The 20,859-nt window shown below is 42.5% G+C and overlaps 1 protein-coding gene across 4 annotated transcripts in view; it reads left to right on the forward strand.

Moving 5' to 3' along the window:
- The window catches only part of LOC308111664 (multivesicular body subunit 12B-like), a 36,222-nt gene that overhangs the window by 9,008 nt on the left and 6,355 nt on the right, over window positions 1-20,859 (forward strand). For all 4 annotated transcript variants that reach the window (XM_080466642.1, XM_080466644.1, XM_080466643.1 and 1 more), the window contains 5 exons: window positions 320-415; window positions 2,252-2,342; window positions 3,381-3,510; window positions 3,673-3,783; window positions 9,815-9,876. In XM_080466642.1, coding sequence (XP_080322768.1) covers window positions 320-415; window positions 2,252-2,342; window positions 3,381-3,510; window positions 3,673-3,783; window positions 9,815-9,876 — 490 coding nt within the window. The remainder of the gene's footprint in view (window positions 1-319; window positions 416-2,251; window positions 2,343-3,380; window positions 3,511-3,672; window positions 3,784-9,814; window positions 9,877-20,859) is intronic.

Below are 20,859 nucleotides of genomic sequence, written 5' to 3' on the forward strand. Positions count from 1 at the left end.
AAATACAATCCCAGTTTTGTTACAGAAGCTAGTTTGATTTCCTTATTAGGGCAGTTCCCTGTCAGGGTGTCTTTAATCAGCCCAGTCCCAAGAGATGATATTTTTAGCCACCTTTTTGGAGGCTAAGACTCCTTTACCCACGCAGAGCACTAATGAGATGGAGCACTCGTGTAGGCAAGCGTTAATTAAGGCTAGTATGCAAAGGAAGAGGCAAAAGCAGCATGCTCATGGCATACATACATTAACTTTATCCCACCTCCTGCATGTTTTTTTCTCTCCTTGTTTTTTTCTCTTCTTTTTTTTTTTTTTTTCCACGTAGGTTGCACAAACAACAGATGGCTCTGACGCCGACCTGTGGAAGGACGGCTTATTCAAATCCAAGGTCACCCGCTACCTCTGTTTCACCAGAAAAACTGTAAGCGTCAACGTAAACTTCTCCCTTTTCCTATGCATTCTTCATTAACGCCTCAGCTGCACCACTTTTTTTTGTTGTTGTTGTTGTTGTTGTTTGCCAGTTGTTATTAGCTCACTTCTCTGCTGCCGAATATCTTCACACACTTTGCACTTTGATCAGTGGAAGTGCTTCATGAAAAAAGGCCGGCAATGGATGTGGAGTTTTGAAGTTTTCACATATAATGGATGTGCATGCATATTCCAGATGAATAATACCTCAGAGAGACATTGTTCACAATGTACTCCCAACTGAGGATACTATTTATGTTTATTCATGAAATAACAATGAGCTGTATTTTAACTATTCTGATTTATTCAATCAACAGCGTCCCCGTAGAGAAAATGGTTACCAAACCCAATGCTAGGAAGTACTTGCACATATAACTTTTTTAAGAAAAATACTCTATTGTTTATGGAAGAAATTACAGCACAGGATCCACCTTCAGTGTGGATGTGTTTATGTATATATATAGAAATCCCAATTTTGGGCAGCCATGACGCCTCTGTGGCTGAAATGATCTTTGCATTATATTTCTCATAATGTTGTTGGGTCATTTTTGGACTCATCTCCTGCCTGCAGCCTACTGCTGATGCGTTTCTGCTTGGCTGTCAGCTGCTCTATGGCCATAAATACACCTGCTTACATCGCCAGGATTATCAACCTGTCCAACCGCTCATACAGCTTGCTGTTGGCTGTCTATTAATTAAGTTTCCCCGGGTTGCAGGTGGATAATGCAGACAGTATTGTAAACAAAACCTGCATTTTTGTTATTACTTTGCATCAGCTCATTTTCTGGACTTAATCAAGTCATATTTTTTTTTCTCGCGGCGTGTCCTCTAAAAGCCAGGCAACTTGGCAGCGGCTGCCTTGTGCCTGAGCTCAATCTGGCCCGGGGTTTAGTATATAGCATACAAATAGCCTTTCCCTAGTTCCTGTATGTTATCTTAAAATGTGTGTCCACATTGTTTTAAAGACTTTGACACAAATAAAACATGACAGAGCCATCAACAAAGGCTATTCTGTCTGCCAGTCAATGGACCTCCCACTGTAATTGTCTATGACAAAAACAGATTCTGTAAAATTAGCCCCTGAATTATGCGGGGGGAAGTAAATAGTTTGTGATTTATCATACTCTAGGTTGGAGGTAGATAGTCCCATTTTGTCAGGTCCTGATGGAAAAATCTCCCCAGAAAAAAAGCGGAAAACACTGAAAAAGGTTTCATGCATAGTAATAACATTCATCCATATTCCTCCTTACGTCAGTATGAAAACTATGAATAAAAAATGTATCTAATGGTAATGACTGTCGAGCAACTGTAGCAGTGGGATCCGGGCTTTTCGGACGCATCAAGTCACGCCTGGGTCGCCCCACTCTCTACTGCTGCTGTGTATTATTGCAATTTATTATGGCAAAAAATGAAAATGTAATGGGAGGCTGGGAAGAGTCATGCTTGAAAATGTCAACTATACAGTCCCTGATTATTTTTAACTAGTCCCATTCTGTTGATCAGACTGCCTGCGCTGTCTCCCATCATCCCGCAGCTTCGCGCCAAAAGGTTGAGAATAATTACAAGTTCACAGATGCGTTCTCTCACCCCCCCCCCCAAAAAAAAAACTATTAGAGCCGTGATTACTTGAGCTGTGTTGTCAACCCTTTAGAGCTTTTAGTAAATCATTGACTCTATTTTCTCCACATTTTTTCTTCCTTGGCTCCTCACAAAAGACAAATATTTTTTTTTAGAAAGAGTGAGTTTGCGTGCATGATTTAAACTCCCCAGCGTCCGCCGCCTCTTTCAGGGCCCCGGCGTTGTTGTGGGCTTGAAGCTGATTGACATGAAGGACGCGTTGCCAGAATCCTTCACACCTCTACTGGAAACAATGGACACAAGTAAGTAAACAGTCAATATCGACCAGCGGCCGGCTCCCCTCTTCTTCTTCTTGTGTTTTCACACTCCGACCAGCTCATGAGGAGGTCCTCTGGGGCAGCTTTGCTCGAGATAGTGAATGTTTTATGGGTGCAGGTTAGCTTAATTTATGGCAGACTGTGGGAATAAAATAAACATTTTGCCCTGGAGGTACAAGAGAAGAGAATCATGAGTCATTGTTTATCTCAGCTGGAGCTGTGCTTTTCTTTATGAGGGGCTTATTTATTTATGTATTTATTTGGGAAGAGGACGAGTCGATGGGGGTTATCTAATATTAATGAAATGCATTCCCCAATGCTTTAGTGCTTTTTGAGTGCTACGTATTTCCCCTCACTATCCATGCCTTGGAAATGTAATAATATTTTGGTGTGGGGAGTGAGGACAGCTTGTTTATTATTTTTATTATCATTGCATTTACACTGCACTTTCTAGTGTTGCTGGGGAAATAAATGAGTGTGGCACAGATGCAATATAAGAAAGCATGGCAATGCTTTTTTTTTTTTTTTTTTGTGCCAGAATGAAGAAAAGAGATTATGTTTTGTTTGGCTATGTTGTAATTTAATGTTTTATTGCTTTATGTGAATCCATGTTTAATGTATACATGTGACATTATGTATGAGTTGCTTTCGAGAATATCGAGTTTAAATCCCTGTTGTGCACTAAAGCTGATGGAGGATTCACTTGCTTCTGTCATTTTACCTACTAAAATGATAAAAATGATAATAATGCATGTGAATTTCGTGGCTTCCCGGTGTCCAGTCATTTCCCTTTGAGCACAGCAAGTCACCCAGAAACTGATATGAGCTCATCTCTTATTCTAAGGCGGGTAATGACTTAATAGCAAAGCATCTGTGGGATTTGTGAAAATATATGTTTCTCGTAGAGGGTTGAAAATGCCTGTATATATTTATATATTTTGTGCCTCAAACTCGGGAGACAGAACTGAATATGCAACCACCAATTCTTTTTTTTGACATGCTCATATGTACTTGACTCATCAGAGGAAGCTGCCACGAGGAAGAGGAGGCTCTGTGTGAAAATGAGCCCTCGCGAGGCAGCAGAGACGGCTGTGTATGACATCCAGATCATTGCAAAGACCAAGTACCAGCTTGATAACTACACCTGTTTAGGGTGAGGTATTTGACAGTGGAAGTGAATGAAACCATGATGTTTTGGATCTAGTACCAGTCACCAAGTTTTTTGGGGGGAGCGGTGGGGGGGGGGGGGGGGGGGGGGGGGGCAGTGTTTAACTAATCCATCAGTTTGTTTGTTTTTTTCCCCATATTGTCACAGTGAGATAAACAACATGGGAATTTGGTATCGGATGGGAGAAGTTCATCATCAAAAGTTGACCCCAGCTATATCCAACACGCCCCAAAGTGACTCACCGAGCAACACGACAAGGTATAATCAGCAGTGCGACTAGTTGTCCAAACTTCCCTCTTCCTGAATGTGCTCGCTGTTCTTTTGTTGTGCTTCTGTAGCATTTGTACGACAACGAAGACACGAGCAATTGATCACTCCCGGACAGTCTGTCGTAAAGGTTGTCGCCGGACAACGAGGTAGCTGGGGTGAACTGGAGAGACGGGCTAACTAGACAGGATCCCCTGAACAAGAACAGGAGTTCAATGAGGGCTAAACTCCTGCTATTTGCGGTGTGTCCCAGGAGGCAGAGGCAGGTCGCTCCTCTGACTGTGGTGACAGCAGTGTTGTACTGTGCAGACAAAGAGGAGGAGATGTAGCCCGGAGAGGGAGCGACAGCTGCAGAGGAAGGGAGGAGAGCTCCAAGATCTCCGCCATGCTGGAATGTATGTGTGTGAGTGTGTGTGTGTGTGTGTCCCCTCCTCTGCTCATGCTGCTCCAGCTTCCTCCGCCTCGGGCCTCCCAGTGAACGGAGCAAACCTTTGTACTGTGTCCAGATCAAACAGCTCAATTATTTATCACAATGAAGAGCTGGGGATTTCCACAGCAAATTGTAAATAAACAATTGAGACTCCTTCGGCGTGGCGGTGCTGTAGAGAGGGACGCTTGGCATGGGGCTCTCCTGTCTTTGCCAGCTTGAAGTGCTATGTTCTGCCACCCTGTGCCGGTGCTGAGTAAAAGCCACTTAGAAGCCACAACAGGCCAAAGTAGTGGATGCCAGCAGGCATATTCAAAACAGAGCCTTTTGTTCACATGGGCACACGGTGGGATTAGAACAATGAAACGTACAGCTGAGGATTGAAAACCTGAGTTCAAACTGATCTGAGTTTTTTTGTGTGTGTGTGTGTGTGAATCGCCCGCATTTTGGATGTGGATGGTCAATAATCTTTGATGTGTTGGAAGTTATGGCGAGAGCCCAGGCCCATGTGCGCCTTCACCACTCTTGCCGGTAATCCTCAGTTCTTTTGAAGCCCACTTTCAAGTTGGTGAGGCTCAGAGGTTGGAATAAATTGCACCTCGAAGCGACTCGCACCCCCCCTCTCCCGATGCCTGCTGAGATCACAGGCTGCTGTTTTTGTATTAACATTAAAATTCATTCCACAGTCAGAGAGTCTTCTTTTGAGAGTATTTTCATCTGTAATGCACTGACACATAAGGACGGGACTGTGGGCAATTTACACAGTGGCGCTTCTTTGACTGTTTATTTCTGTGTCGCTACATGCTCCTCAAACAGACATGCACATATCCATGAATAGGTGTATAATTTCTTTTAAAGTCTCAGATTAGATGGTTTGACACAGTGATTCATAAACAGTTGCTCAACACTCACCCATTCTTTAAATAACTATAGTGCCGTGGTGTAACTGTCTGCGTAGTATCAAACCACTATACTTTATTCATATTCTGCAAGAGAAAATTCTCTCCACCATGCCTCCTTCGGGCTATCTATAACAACTTTATGGCCTTTGGAGAATAGCACCTCTTAAATTTAAGTGCTCTTTACAGTCGGTGGAAAAGATGTTTTAAATACAGTCAATAATGTGTAAATTTTTAATGACCCTTATAATTTTGAAAGCTGCAGTGATCCCTCTCAAATGTTAAGTTGCCTCAGGCAGTGAGAGCTTGTTAGAGTTGTGTACAAACGTAAACCGCAAATCAGGTTTTTCAGCGGCGGAGGGCTGCAGTGCACAGGAACTGCAGTGCGTTGCATCATTATGGGATGCACACAGTCACTGCATCAAGGGTAAGGTGTTTTATTTGAATTGTTTTGTATTGTTTTCTTCGCTAACCATGGGTCAAAAAGTTTTTGACCACTCTGAATATGATGCGCAATAGTTTTACATGCTTTCTCCTTTCTCATACTGATAGTAATGATGATTAATGTCATTTGTATGTATATATAAAATACTTTGTTTGGACATGTTACACTATGATTAACCAATAGTGGGACTGTTGCAGCAGCAGACTGAGCCTTTACAACATAATAGTTCTTTTTTGTGATTAAGTATCACAGTTGTTAATGTTATGGCTGCAATTAACACATTTCTGATTGATTAACATAATGAATTTTGAAAGAATGTATATGAAAACTTCACACAGCCCACACAAACTGATCTTTTTTTTCTGTTTACAGTCAAATTAAGCAATTAAAAATGCAAAAAATACAGAGAGTTTATTTGTAGATATAAGGGATTTCTTGGTCCTAAAAGTTGGTGAATAATTTTCTCCCATTCTATCATTAAAAATGTATTTTATTTTATTTTTAAGTTCTCTTTTTGAAGGAAATAGATGCATTACACCCTGTACATGTCACCAGTCCATCACAGCTCCATCACACAGGGACACACAACCACATACAAACATGCACGGGGACAATTTCAGTCACCAGGTCACCTCCAACATGTTTTTGCACCCTGGGAGAAAACCACTGCATCTTGGATGCGCTGGAAAAACATACAAACTCCACAGAGAAAGTTCCCCCCCAAACCTGGACTTTGATCCAAGGATCTTGATCCTGATTTTAAAGATTAAAGAGAAAAGTCAGCTCACAATTAAATTGGTAAATTAAGTAGAAACTGCGCCAAAAAAAAAGAAATTGTACGACACAATCATTTATTTGTTTTGTTTCTTGCTCAGGCTCTTGCAGTGAAAGTGTTGTACAGACGTTTTGAGCTGTCCACCGTGCAGACACATTCAAGCCTTGTGTGTTTAATGTCTCTTTATCATGTTTGGTTAAAGCATCACAGCCAGGGACGGCGTTCTCTTTTGATTCATAGCGGCATCTCGATGTCAACCGCTTTGGCTTGTTCCCTGTCAAGACAGACCGTATCAGCCTCTCTCGACTTCATAATGTATAAAAACCTGCACCATCCGGTCAGCCCTTTAATGTGTCCAGTAAAGTATCTCCCGCCTTCCTTCTCCTGACCAACGCTGCCATTTGTTCTCCTGATAAAACTGTCATTGCTGAAGCTGATATCTGACCTCTGCTGTGACTGCTGGCATAAATTAGCCCTGTTCTAATATTGCAATTTCTTTCTCCTCACTCAGAATCAAGGTTTCTGACGTTTCTCTTTGAAATTGTACACACGGACACTTTTTAAATCAAAAGTGTACAGTGATAAAAATGTCAAGGCCGAGTATGTTTTTTTCTTTTTTGGTCTTTTTTTTCTCCTCATCCCATAGCCGGCTTTCCTTTGAACACGTGCAGAATAGAGAGCCACCAGTGTCAGAATTGGCATGCATATCAATACGTTTTGGATTGCACAGTGTTCTACCTGTGACACTCGGCACGTTGTTGCGGCTCTGCAGGAGTATTGTATCGGCTTTCATTGCATGCTGGTTAACCAAGACTTCCCACTGCACGCGACTCTGGAGAGAAAGAGACACCGTGACTGTCACCGTGTCGCATGACAGATCCCCTGTCTGAAGTGCTGAAGAACAAGGCTCCTCCACCTCAATCTCGCTCATTACTTTGTTCCGCTCAGAAAAGTTGCAAAAAAAAGTAGCGGAGATCAAGCGAGGGGATGCAGAGCGGTGCCAGGAATGATCGAATGATCAGCAAAGATCTGATGGGCGCAGACGATTCAGGTATTTGCCACCAAATTCAGAGAGATCCTCGTTTCAACACCTGACACTGAGCTTAAAGGAGGATAATGATGGGTGAGGAAGCAGCTCCCACAAAGCAGCACTGTTGGCACATAGAGGAAGGTGTGGAGATGTTGTCACGGGGAAGGCTGGATGTGTGTCAAAACAAGAGCTTGGAGCTCTCTGTATCGCGGCTGCGGCTCTTCAGTCAGTGATATTACTCTCATTCCCATCTTACCTCTCCACTGCCTGTCTGTCCTTACTGTCTCTCCCACTTTTGCTCCACCTTTCCCACCTTTAAAAAAAAAAAAAAAGACAACTCTTTTCCTTATTCTGTGTGGAACACAGAAACAAACTCAATACAGATGATCTGTTGAATTCTTATTGTTAAGTAATTTGTAGGGTTGTGGTTCACTTTGCTACACTAATGTAATTTTAACTTCAACAGATTTCATGGGAACATAATACTCTTGATCCACGTTGTAATTGCGTAAATCTTTCAGGCCGCGTTCCCAGTTTTACTCTAATTTGATGAGGAACTACACTATAATTGAATATTCAAATTAGGAATATGTGTCAATATGGCTCTCCTTGCCTGAAATGAGGATTAATTGTTGTCAAAACTCCAGTGGCCAACATAATACGAGCCCCAACACTGCTGTTGATTAGCAAATGCACTTCCCATGTTTTTTTTGTTTTAAGAATTAGTTGTCTAATTGATTTGCCATATGTTACCCTCTCCAGTGCACCTAAAATTGTATTTAGAAATCACCAATTTGGATTGAGACAGTTTTGTGTTTTTTCAAACAGATGGGAAAAGCAACCGTGGAGGTTGGCTGCAGAAAAACATTTCACAAGAACATTTTCGCCAGTTTCACACCCAGTTTTGGGGGATTTTGAGTGTTGCTTTTGCATTTATTTATTTTAATTCACAGATAAATAGGCAATTCTTCTTCTATTCTTTTTTCTTTTTTTTTGGATCATCTGAGCAGCAATAAAACAACATAAACACAAAGGCCTTAAAGGGCATTTAAAAGTGTTTGCTGGCACTTTATCAGTCCATGGGTTGTCTCTCTGCTTTGAAAGATGTGTACCTTCCCTTTTCCTCAGCAGTGGAATCAACCTTTGCAAGGTAAAAGAAGTCCGCACTGAATATGGCAATCGTTCCCCCAAGATTGATGCCAACCTTTTAAAAATTCACCATTGGCCTGGATTTAACATGGCCAAATGCTGATGTAAATGAGGAGGAGAAAAGTCGACCCTTTCATTGCAAATAAATCTGAGTTGCAGGCTTCAGCTCATAAATACCACAGCCTGTCACAAGTCTTGTTTTATTGCTCTTGATGGAAATTATTGCATTTATTTATCTCATCCGAAGAGATAAGGCTTTGAAAGTCACAACTCACGTGCAGCACCTTGAGAATATGCAGATCTGCCTTCAGTCCTAAATTCTGAGGATTTTCTGATTTTACACCTCCTGCACATGGAGATTGATTATGTTTATCCATAAACACGCTAAATACAGAACATGATACACAAAACACTCTTCATTATTTGCAACTTTGCACCTGCTCACTTCCAAAAGTCTGTTGCGTCTCTGTCATAATTCAGTTCTCACATCCCACTTGCTCTGCTACTTATCATTTTCCTTTTGTTTTTCAAACAACAAGCTCTTTCGTCGATGCGTCCTCTAATCAAAGCAATACACCCCCCCCCCCCCATTTTAATATCTGCTTTGCATTATCATTATAAGATCATTTGTTTTATGGTGTCATCCCCAAAGCTCACTTTACCTTCAAAGCATGTCATGTTATGCAGCTCTCTTGAAGCTGTGAATTTTTTTCCCTCTGCTTGCTGTGGATTTATCGATCCGTAGGGGTGAGTCACAGGGTGTAATTCATGAAAGCTTGATTGATGAGGATTTCAATCTTATATGGTTTGTTAACTTCAACTGCCCACAAAGTGCATTCTGTGCTGTTTTCTGTAATACAAGGCCATGAAACGGGAGGGGGAAAAAAGAAAAAAAAACAGACTTCCCTTGAATAATGGAATCTCTCAGTTCCTCCAGAATTAACAAGATCCTGCTCCAAACCCCCTGTTAAAGGTCTGTTCAAGCCCCTGGGCAGCTCAGGCACAGTTTAACTCCAACCATATTTCTCCTCTTCACATTCTGCCTGTTATTTCAGTCCTGTGTTTTGCCCTCAGACATATCAGAAATCCTTTGTGTAGGGACGGGGGGGGGGGGTCGGGGGTTCAATCATTTTAATTCTGGTATAGTTCTCGTCTCTTGGCGCATAAGTGTTCTTGTAAAACCCAAAGCTTTACATGCATTCTGTATGTTTCTGACATGACTGCAACCACAACAGCATTGATTAATTACATGAATATTGTTTTGCTTCTTTTGTTTTTTTGTTGTTTTTTGTGCCAGAGTGAGACGTGTAAGCAGGCCACAGTACGAGCAGCAGAGCAGTGGGAGCTACACCATGACAGGTAAAAAGGTCTCCAACCCTTCTGTGATGCTGTTTAAATCATTATAGTCAAATAAGTAAAGTTACAAGCGCCATTAAGAGCACATTCAGGTGTTTAACCGCGTCTCTTACTTTTAGGAAGAAAAAATAAATAAATTGAATATGTTGCTTTCATGTTGCACTTCATGTCCTTACAAATGGTTTCATCTCCACCTATGCACACACATAAAAGGAGCTCTTCTGGTACTTGATCTACAAATGCTCTCCGCCTAGATGTTCTCACTGATGGATACCGCGCAGAGCTTTGCTTATCACGCTGAACGTGACTTCCCAGAGGAGCTCGGCATTACGCTCAAGAGAACATTTAACAGCTGTCTAAGATGATCCATCACATGCCATACTTACATATGTACCTTGCATGCACTGGACGAATTCCTTTTTCCTTTGTCAAGGAGAAACTCAACAATAGTACAATGCCCCATGACTAAAACGTGGGGGAAAAAGGCTAATTCGTTAGGAAGCACAGCTTAGCTATGACAGCCTCAGCGCCGCCGAGTCTGAGACGCTCCAGCCTTGAAGAGTGTGTGTGTGTGTGTGTGTGTGTGTGTGTGTGTGTGTGTGTGTGTGTGTGTGTGTGTGTGTGTGTGTGTGTGTGTGTGTGTGTGTGTGTGTGTGTGTGTGTGTGTGTGTGTGTGTGTGTGTGTGTGTGTGTGTGTGTGTGTGTGTGTGTGTGTGTGTGAGTGAGCCACATGAGGTGAACGAAGCGGGCAGGTTTTTTATCCAGCTGGAGAGAGACACCATGTGGTGAGGATTCCTCCTGCTGCTACAGCAGAGGCACACCCAAGCTACAGCCGTGCTACGCCCTGCCTATTTAACACAAATCCAGGACTAAGCAATCACATAAATTATGTGCACAGTATATGGATAGCACTTTTTTTTTTTTTTAATGTGTGAATTTTGAATTGTCAGTCTCTAAATCTGAAAAGAAAAAAACAAAGTGTACATACATTGAACTAATACGTCATATTGTTTTTACAATACAGTTTTAAAGTTGCTTTATAAGTTAGTCAAGACAAGTGAGGCCCCGGAGGAGTGGACATTAACACACAGCTGAACGGTTTGTGGCATTTGGTGTGGGATTCCTCCACCGGGACGGGCTCTGAGTGACAGCGAAGAGCATGAACACACTGTACACACCGCTGCCAGCAGTCATCAATTATCTCCACCAAACAGTCCGATGCGAGTGCACAGACCGCCCTGTTCTCCTCGTTTTTTTTTGTTTTTTTTTATCATGAGAGGGTGAGATTTCAAATAAAGGAGGTCGGATTAGCCTGAGATCGCTCTTCCTTTATTACTTGAGAGTGTGTGCTCGTCATCCTTCCAGCATCACACTGTGAATGTGAAGGAACGCAACTTCCCTTCATTAAGGATGTGATAGCCTGCAGACCAAGTGTGAGGTCGTAGCCGACAGCCTATGTGTGTTAATTGTTAGCACGGTGTGTGTGTGTGTGTGTGTGTGTGTGTGTGTGTGTGTGTGTGTGTGTGTGTGTGTGTGTGTGTGTGTGTGTGTGTGTGTGTGTGTGTGTGTGTGGGCTGACAGCTGGCCAGGTTCGAGTTGGTCTAAAACCATGTGCGCTCTGTCAGGGTTGTACAGGCGCCTTCTTTAGGATTGATGAATTGCCTGCTTTCTTGATTAAACCCTCCGTCACTTCCCAACAAAACAAAAACCCCAACACACACACACACACACATACACACACACACGCGCGCACACACACACACCAAAAAAAAAAACGTGCGACTTGAAGGGAGGAGAGGTAGCATGTCTGGGAAATCTGTCATCAGCAGTCACATCATGTACGGATGTGATGTGCAGAGCCTTTGACATTTATTACCAGAATATTAAAAACTAATTCACGTTTATTTTGCAGCCCTCTTTCACTTGACAGTTCAAGCTCATTTGAAAAGTTATCAAGTTTTCACAGCGGCTCCAACCTTTTGCTTTTCTTCACCAGCATTGCTTTGATCCATGCCAAGTCCCTTTGCCAATTAGGTCTTTTATACATGCATTGACAGGGAATCTAGATATTTTAAAGGTAATTATAAGAGCATTCACAAAATCTGTCTGAACGCATACTGTATGTTTGATAAAACTATAAATAGATGCATGTAAATGTGGGTGTTTTTTTTTTTAAAATGTCAAAAACTATGTGACATCTTTTGCATCACAGTCTCTCTTTATAACCTGCACAACAGCATACAGTATTCAGGAGACATCCACTTGATAAAAAAAAAAAGGTAAATGTAATAAAAAGTAATGCATTTACATATCTATAGCATTAATCAAAAATACATCCTGACACTGGCCCTGATCTAACATAATATGGAGAGCAATTATTTCCCTATCCATTAGAGGAACTTCAATTAACAGACACCAGACAGTTCATCCTTCAGAGGAAGAGGAGGAGGAGGAGGAGGAGGAGGAGGAGGAGGAGGAGGAGGAGGAGAAAAATAGGAGGCTCAAAATTAACTTGGGTTTGCAAAATATCTTGGCAGGATGACAGTGATTTTTGATTTTCAGGAAACAATATTAGAATTCTTATTAAACTATGTGCATCTGCTTTTAATTTGCCGCAAATAATTGGAAAATGCAATGGAGCTTTCCAATTAAAGCTCCACTTTATGCTGTTTAATAATACCCTCATAATATTATAGCTTATGAAATGACAGGTGAGTTGGTGTATGAATAAAACATAAAGCCCTGTAATAAGAGACAGAAAAAAAAAAGGGAGAAAAAAAACGAGACAGTTGTTGGGGGGCTTTTAAATGCTCGACATAATTTGCATATATTAATCTCCTCTTTTCAGCCTTATCAAGTATTCCACTGTATTTGAAGTTAAAATAGTCGTGACAGGCAGGGGTACGCTTCGTTTTTCCAAGGATTTATTACTTGTATAATTCTGGATCTTTAATAAGCCAATATGACTGATCCTCTGAGTTCTGTGGAATTTGGTTAATTGTTCCAGATGGTGCTCACTGATTATGCAAAATTACTTTCTTTCTCCTCTTTTTCCCCCAACTACACCATTTCTTGATTGACTAACATGGAGAAAAAAGATTATTTTTGGCGCAGCACTTTCATTAAGAGGGTTCTCATCAGGTTTCAAACAAAAGTTCCATCTTATCTCTGTGTAGTTGTGGGCAAGGCTGTGCAGAAGGCGGAGATCAGCCGGCTCTTATCTCAAACCGTGATGGATCTCAACCACTTCTGCACCGCTGGGGTTATATTTTAGAATAACACAATTCTTTAGGCTGAGGGATTAAAAAACACAACCACTGGATAGTGACACTAAAGTTATTATTAGTGCGCGCTACTCTCCCCTTTCTCCCTCTCGCCCTCTCTCCCCGTCTCTCTCACAGGCTGATGAAATCACTAAACAGAAGCGTTTGTCCTCCACTTGCAGCTCCGTCCACAACTCACTAACATTCTGTTTTGCATCAGCTAAACTGAGCTGAATGAATCATTTATGGAAGTGTTATGGGGGAGGTATGGGCAGATTTACTGCCGCGCTTTTACTTTAGATGGAATGGGATTTCTATGAAACCGATCTTGATGTCTGAAGTAATGCCAAAGCTTACATCAAGACATGAAAGGAACGCTCTTAAAACCCACGTTTTGCTTCTTAATTCCCCTGGTCAGCAAAAGGCGAAACGGAGAGGGAGCGAGAGAAAGCAAGGTTCAGGAGGAGAGCAGTATTTACACCTAGAACACACACGCGCACACACACACACACACACACACACACACACACACACACACACACACACACACACACACACAAATTCTAACAAACTATTCTCAGTTTCTGGGATTAAAAAGGAATTTCACTGATAACAAATTTATAGTCTATACAATTACTTATATTCCCTGTTAAGTTTGAGCTCATCATGCATTGTCCGTTTCAGCTCGCAAACATTTATTTTCTAAGCATTTCTGTGGTGAATAAAACGTGAGTTAAAAGCCACCCTAACGTCATACTGACAAAAATGCATGCGAAATAATTGGAAAAACGGTCCAAAAAATAAGTGTGACAAAAGTTAATAATCATTGCAGCTGATCTTCCCCTTTTCCAGGACATGTACGAGTCCTGGAAAAGACCCCAGACCCCCTCACATCCAGGACACAATCTATTCAAACTCCTGCGCTCTGTTCAGTGAGACCAGCAGAGACAGAGACGCTCTGCTTCACGAGGCTGCCGCTGTGACAAACACCCAACAGACACAGTTCACTGGAATATAAACTCTCTCGCCTCTCATACACACTGTGCATCACCTCTGTATGTAAATGCTTCATTTATCTACGTCACTAAAATTGTTTGCACCATTCGGACCGCTCACTTTCTGTATTCACTTTTATCTTTCACACATTTTTCTTCACATTATCAGAATCCTCTTTTTTGGCGGACTTATTGAAAGTGTTGTATTGAACTTGTACGTACCGGCAGCTCAGTTTCCATGGATTATTGTTGTTTCTTTTGGCTTTAGAACATATTTTGTTCTGTAGTTTTATATGCTTCCGGTATTTATTAGCATCATTCAATGATCAGACTCACCTGTGGTGACATGCAGTTTTTTTTATTTGGCATGAAGCAGCTATCTCAGTGTCAAAAAGCAGATTTTGATGGTGAAAGGGATCAGATCGGAAGGAAATCCTGTTGACTTTCATACAATTGATATGTCAGAAATCCTGTTGCGCCATGCAGGTTTGGTCACGGAGCGTGATCCATCTCAGCGTGATGGTGCCATTAAGTATCTCCGGATCAATCCTGTATAAATCCTAATGGAATTTTTGACTCGAGGCCCTCGGGCATTTTTGGACCTTTATTACAGTCAAATAAGAGACTTTAAATGGCTTTGCATTTGCAGGCCAGACTGGACTCTGGAGTCTCATCCCTCATTGCTTTCTATCCATCCCTGAGATAGAAGCGGTGCTCCATTAGTTTCAGTGTCCAGACGTGGACAGCCTCAATGGATGGGCCTGTCACGGCTCCCTCATTTGCCCCATGTACGGCAGGGTTTGTTATCACACATCTAATTAGAACTTGATAAAAAATATTTCACAAAAATCCAGTCATTAAATATAGTTTAAGGAGATTTATGGTCAAATATGCCTTAAAGATCTTTTAATGGCTCTGCTGACTTGTTAAGTTTGTTATTAATGATCTTCTAATACATACTGTGGTGTGATTTAGAAAGCACAATGAGATTCTGGGAATGAAGTCGTTTTGGAAAAGGGCATCTGGGGCTCCCAGAAGCTATATTAAATAGTTCTGCTCAGGCTGGTTTGCGTAGAACCGTGAAGTCTGCTGTGAAAAGGTTCAAACACATCAGTGTCTTTACAAAGACGAGGCCGTTTTCGTTGTGAGGGTGCAGGATTATGGAACAATTGCTTTGTCATTTCTAATTGTCAATTAGTGTGTACAGTGTAGTCCTGGGATTTTCTGTTACTTCTAAAAGTACATGATGTGACCATTTTATCCATATGAAACAGAAAATCTCCACTCATCCATGAACAGTACGACTAATAGGTAAATGCATATATCTCAAACTGTAAATGCATTCTTCTAATACCAGTCTCCTGTTTCATCAGGAGAGTAATGGTGTCCTTATTAGCATAATTAATGACAAATGGCAGTGCAGCATTGGTGGATTGGTTCTAGGGGATGATAAATTGGTGGATGCCCAGGTTAGTGGCTGCCAAGGAGGCCTCTTTGGCTGTCATCCCTCCTGCTTCCGCTTTGGCACAGTTCATTACTCACCGTGTGAGATGCCACTTTACATTGCCTGGTACTGTGAGCATGGAGAACTTAATAATGCCACGCACACCCACATAGGGCCTGCTGCTTTACCCACAGTCCAGAGGGCAAGTAGCTCAGCGGGGGCTCGGGGTTGTGGGGAGCGGGCCTTCATGGGAATCATCTCCTGCAGCTGCACTGATCAAAACAGATCACGTGTCAGTCAGGACTTCGGGGGAACTGGGGCCATATGACCCAGTCTCCAGTGCTGGTGAGTGTTTCTTGTTAGGATTTCTGGGGCTCGCCACATCCCTCGCATCATTACGGGTTAGTTTGCCCACAGAACCGCTAATTAAGAGGGGATTTGTGTAATTGTGCCTTCTGCTGTGTCCCATCCGGCACATGCAATTTACTGTCAGCCCTCTGCCAGCTTTTACACTTGTCCAGAGAGGCGTACCCCATTTATACACACATTCTGCTGCATATTTACCGGCAGCCACAGCTGGGGATCAATGCCAGTGCCATGGCAGTGTCTTAAAAGACACTGTGCTGCTGATTAAAGTCTGATTGTCCATTTAGTTTCATGAGAGCTCTCAATAGCCAGCCAGCTAAAAGGACTATCCGTATATTTAGCCAGTACCGCACTGCTTTGAACAATTAATAAAAGAGGTTTAAAAAAAAAAAAAAAAAAAAAAAAACTTAAACAGCCTCATCTACATGTAGGTCCAATTGGATCAAATTTGAATAAAGGCTTTTTTGGAGCAGCTTTCACATATGTGCACAGTCCATCAGAGCATCCCATGCTATGCAGCAGTGTTTGTGGCCAACTCACCGTAAGTGTTGCTGGCTCTGCCCACTTTCTGGAAGACTGATGGACCAGCGCCTGACTGGGACTGTCTTCTGGCTCTCCACCCATAACCAGATTTCAAGGACTGCTTGTCACAGATGGAAAAATAAGTGGGTCATTCTACATAAGCGTGCCTTTTTTGCGTCCCTCTGCTCACAAAACAAAAGTTGAATTGGTGAATAGAACTGTTAATGTGCACTGTATTCAAGTTTTTTGGCCCAATTCATATTCATCTCAAATACTTAGAAAAACTATCTAAAATGAGCCTTTAACATAATTGCCCATGTTTATGTCATTTAGGCATTGGTTGGAATAATTTATTGATTTAAATGAATCACCATCGTGGGCAAAGAGTAAGCTTGTTTGAAGCGTTTTAGCTTTTTCCAGTTTCTCACCATAAATCTACAGTTTGTAGCCTGTAAACTCAGTACTGTAAACACATTCATCCACTGGGTCTCTCTCTCTCTCTCTCTCTCTCTGTCTCTCTTTCTTTTTTTCTTTTTTTAGCAAGTGGAAACATTTTAAAACTTGTTTACTTTTTTCAAGACTTGGGTGAAATAGAATTAATATTTTAGTATGAATGCACTGACTGGCTGTCGAGAGAATTGCAACCCGAGCCTGCAGACATACACAGTGCGACCGGGGAACTGAGCTGCACAGAGTCGGCAGTAACAAATAAAAATAGATTATCATAAACCCTCAACATCACTTCAGCACATGATCCGTTTCCGTATGAATCTTATAGGCTTTATGGAATGTTAATTGATTACCCAGTAAACATTTAAATAATTCACAAGTTACACTTCCGCTTTTTTGCGAACAAGATATTTAATATGTTGAAAAGTTTTTTTTTTTTTAATTCCACTCGTCTGTCGAGAGGATGTGAATAAGTGGGGGGAAGATAAAAGAAAAAGAATGGGTTTCATAGAGCCATAGTCATTAAAAGAATCTGAAAATAGCAACTCACTATCATCTGTTCTCATAGCACGGGTCAGGAGCTCTGACACCTCCAAAATTCCTCCTGTCAGGGTAGGGGGCCATTTGTATTCTCTCTCATTAGGCAATTTGACTAATGACCTGCCGTGGCTGCGAAGCTACTGAGGGACCCTGAGCCTCGCGCCCTCTCTCTTGCAGCAGCCTGAACACACACCCTCTATTGGAATGGCACAGATGGCATGCCCGGGCGACAAAATAAACTACAATATGTCTCCGAGATGCTGTCAGGCCTGGGCACTATTTCTCATGTCAGAGTGGGGCTAAGGGCTGTGAGTGGGCATAGGGGGTCCTCCTCCAGCTCTCTGTTCATCTACTCACCATTATCTGCAGAGGTGACAGAGAGCGGGGTCTGCAACTAGAATAGCATTCCCCTGGTCTGCATAAAGAATCCGGCTCAAATTGAGAGTCACACCGACAGGGAAGGTATTGCCATGTCTGCCTTGGCTACACATGGAGAAAAGGTAGCATCCAATTGTTTGGGATATGAAATACAGCAGGCTCCAGATATAGCTCTCACCTGCTTTTGACCTGTTTTACTCATTAGTGTCTCATTATTCTGCGGTACAAAACAATACATGTCCGCTCAATCATGAGTGAAAAGTTGTAATAGATGCACTCGCGCATTATTGCCCCGACTGTGACTTTCTCACTTAATTCAGGTGCGAGACAGATTCACCGGCGTAATCATACCAGACAGAGATCAATGCAATCCTGCTGAATTAGTGAAGTGTAAAATAAAAGTTCATCAACATTCCTAAAGTGCTACTCTTGAGTTGTGGTTCAGGTAATATGGGGTATGGTCGATCACCCGCGCATATTTTTCCATCAGTCATTGTCGGAGCACAACTCGGGGTGTGTGTAAGTGTGTGTGTGCGGATGCCTGTATTGTGCATGGCCGCGTCTGTTCGAGCCCTGGAAATGCAATGTGCAATGTATGGCACTGCTGAAGTCCTAGGTGACAGTGCATCCAACAATGGAAGAGTGAGGGATTAGTGCTCAGCCCAGCGTACGAGGGAGCCCTTCCCGCCCTGAAACAGCCATTCATCTGTGCCCAGGGGCTGGAGATGACAATGCAGCCATTGCTCATCGCACCTGACGGAGCCATTAATAAGGCAATGATCCACACGGGGCCTGTGCTGACTTCGTTCTTTACACTACAATCACTCAAGCCACAGGGTCCTCCTTACTTAACGCCACCTCTGTGCACACCGTCGTCATCATCATAACCATTATCATCATCATCATCGCCATCATCATCATAGCCACTGTACCAAAATTCCTGCCAGATGTTTCCATATTGACTGCACTCGCACTCCAAATGCCAAATAACTACCCAATTCCCCACACAGCAATACACTCATGAGTTAATGGACTGTAGCCTGACCATTTGAGCAGCTACAACATGCCTCATAGTGGGATTCCCGGTCAGAAGATTGGATTTACATTATTTTTGCCCTTTGCTCCTTCAGGTTTCTCCAATAGTACAGCATCCATTCCTTCCCACCAAGTCATCTCCTGTGCCGTTCCATTTGTCTCGATGTGAGATAGCCCCTCTAGTATAGATGGTGGGGGAATACAAAGTGAGATCTGGTTTTAAATGTAATCCTTGAGCAATAAAGAAACTCTGTGGCCTTCAGCACCGCGCATTTATCTGTCCGTGCCACAGAGATCCATCAGCAGCTACAATCTCTGCTTCCCATTGCTAGCTATTGATTCAAATGTATTCTCCTTGCCTACCTCTGCCTGGTGTTGGTGCTCCCAGCGACACGGTACTGCATGTTTATTCACTTGTAGTTATGAGCTTAAACAAGTCATCATGCCTACCCAGTGGCCCTTTCCTGCGTGCCGCTTCAAATAGCTTCGCATTCAAAGCTGCTGCAGCGAGGTGGGGGCTGTGGCTCCTTCAGATGAATGAAAAGCAAAGTGGCACTTAGCTTTGTACTTCTTCAGCTATGCTTGTGGCATTGTAATTTCTGTCAGTTGGTGGTGTGTACTAATTTAATTTAACAACTTATCAGTTCAACTTTGATGCACTTTTTTTAAATTGTGCAAGAAATCCATAGAACCCATGAATAACTAACATATGCATTTTTTTGGGGGTGTGGGGGGGTGTGCAGGTCCCACCATGTTTGACCTGTGATGGACTGATTTCCTGTCTTCACACAGGGATTGGTTCTTGCCCTTTGAGACCCTGGGTTGAAACAAAGCAGGGCAGAAGATGAATAAATGGATGAAAATTAACCAATTGTCACCATAACTCAAAATGAAAGTGGCACAGTGTAAAGTGCAACCTTTACAGTGCAGCGACAATGGTAATAGAGTCTCACTGCTGTGGTTTTACTGTGGGAGATGACTAGAAGCCAGGAAAGTGAATTAGTTTTCCTGTGGTTAGGAGGGTGAGGGTCATACTTTGATTACAAAGATCACATTGTACTACACTTGAGTGGAAAATGCCAAACCGTGGATCTGTGCAATAACCGAGAGAGGAAAGCAAGTCACATACGTGTCAGAGGGAGGGATATTTCAGAACATCGTACCTTCAAAATATTGCTGCGAACAGGAAAGGCCAAGAGGAGTGTCGGCTCCAAAAACGATGACTCACCAACAACTTTACATTTATGAGTTCCTTTTCCTGTGCCAGCGGCCCGGTGCACTGTGGGTAAAAGAGCTCCAGCTGGAAGTTTGGCCTCTTGATAGTCGTCTCTCCCAGTCGAGCGCCAAACTGCAGCAAGTTGTGTGCCTCAAGATTTGGGAGTTTTATAATGAAGCCGAGCAGCTGCAGTTTTCCCTTCAGTCTGGAAACGCGAGGCTTTGTGTCTCTTGTCACCCCGTGTTAATTTGGGCCCTAATGTATTTTATAAACAAAGGGCTGCTCTCTAGCCTGACAGTCGTGACACCTTGATTCCAGTGCAGGATGCATGCAGGACGGGGTTACACCATTAATAATCAACTGGCAGCCATCACACCATTTTAACCACGATCATTATGATAAAGGGCATACACTTAATTACAGGCCTGCTTAATTATAGCTCTGTTGAAGCTCGTTTGTTTGGTCAAATGCTAATTATACCACCACGCTCTTGGCAAGTCCTCATTTCAATCCACTTTTTGCCGGCTGAACAGTGTGGCGTATTTTCATGCAAATTTGATATCTGGTGAATGTTTTGTCTCTCTTCTTTCCGCTTTTCTGTGCCTAGTGTGAGTGTGTCTTTGTTTCAGAGGTGAACATCTCCCAGACAAGACGGAATCGGGAATAATCAAGAGTAATTAAACTGGAGGAGGGCTGGGAAAAGGGCCGGGTTGGTGGAGAGAGTGGAGGTGCTCCAATACAGCAGAGAATAAAACAGCCTTTCATCTTCTCTCCGTA

Source organism: Lipophrys pholis, assembly GCF_963383615.2.
Source record: "Lipophrys pholis genome assembly, chromosome: 7".
Classification (NCBI taxonomy): Eukaryota; Metazoa; Chordata; class Actinopteri; order Blenniiformes; family Blenniidae; genus Lipophrys; species Lipophrys pholis.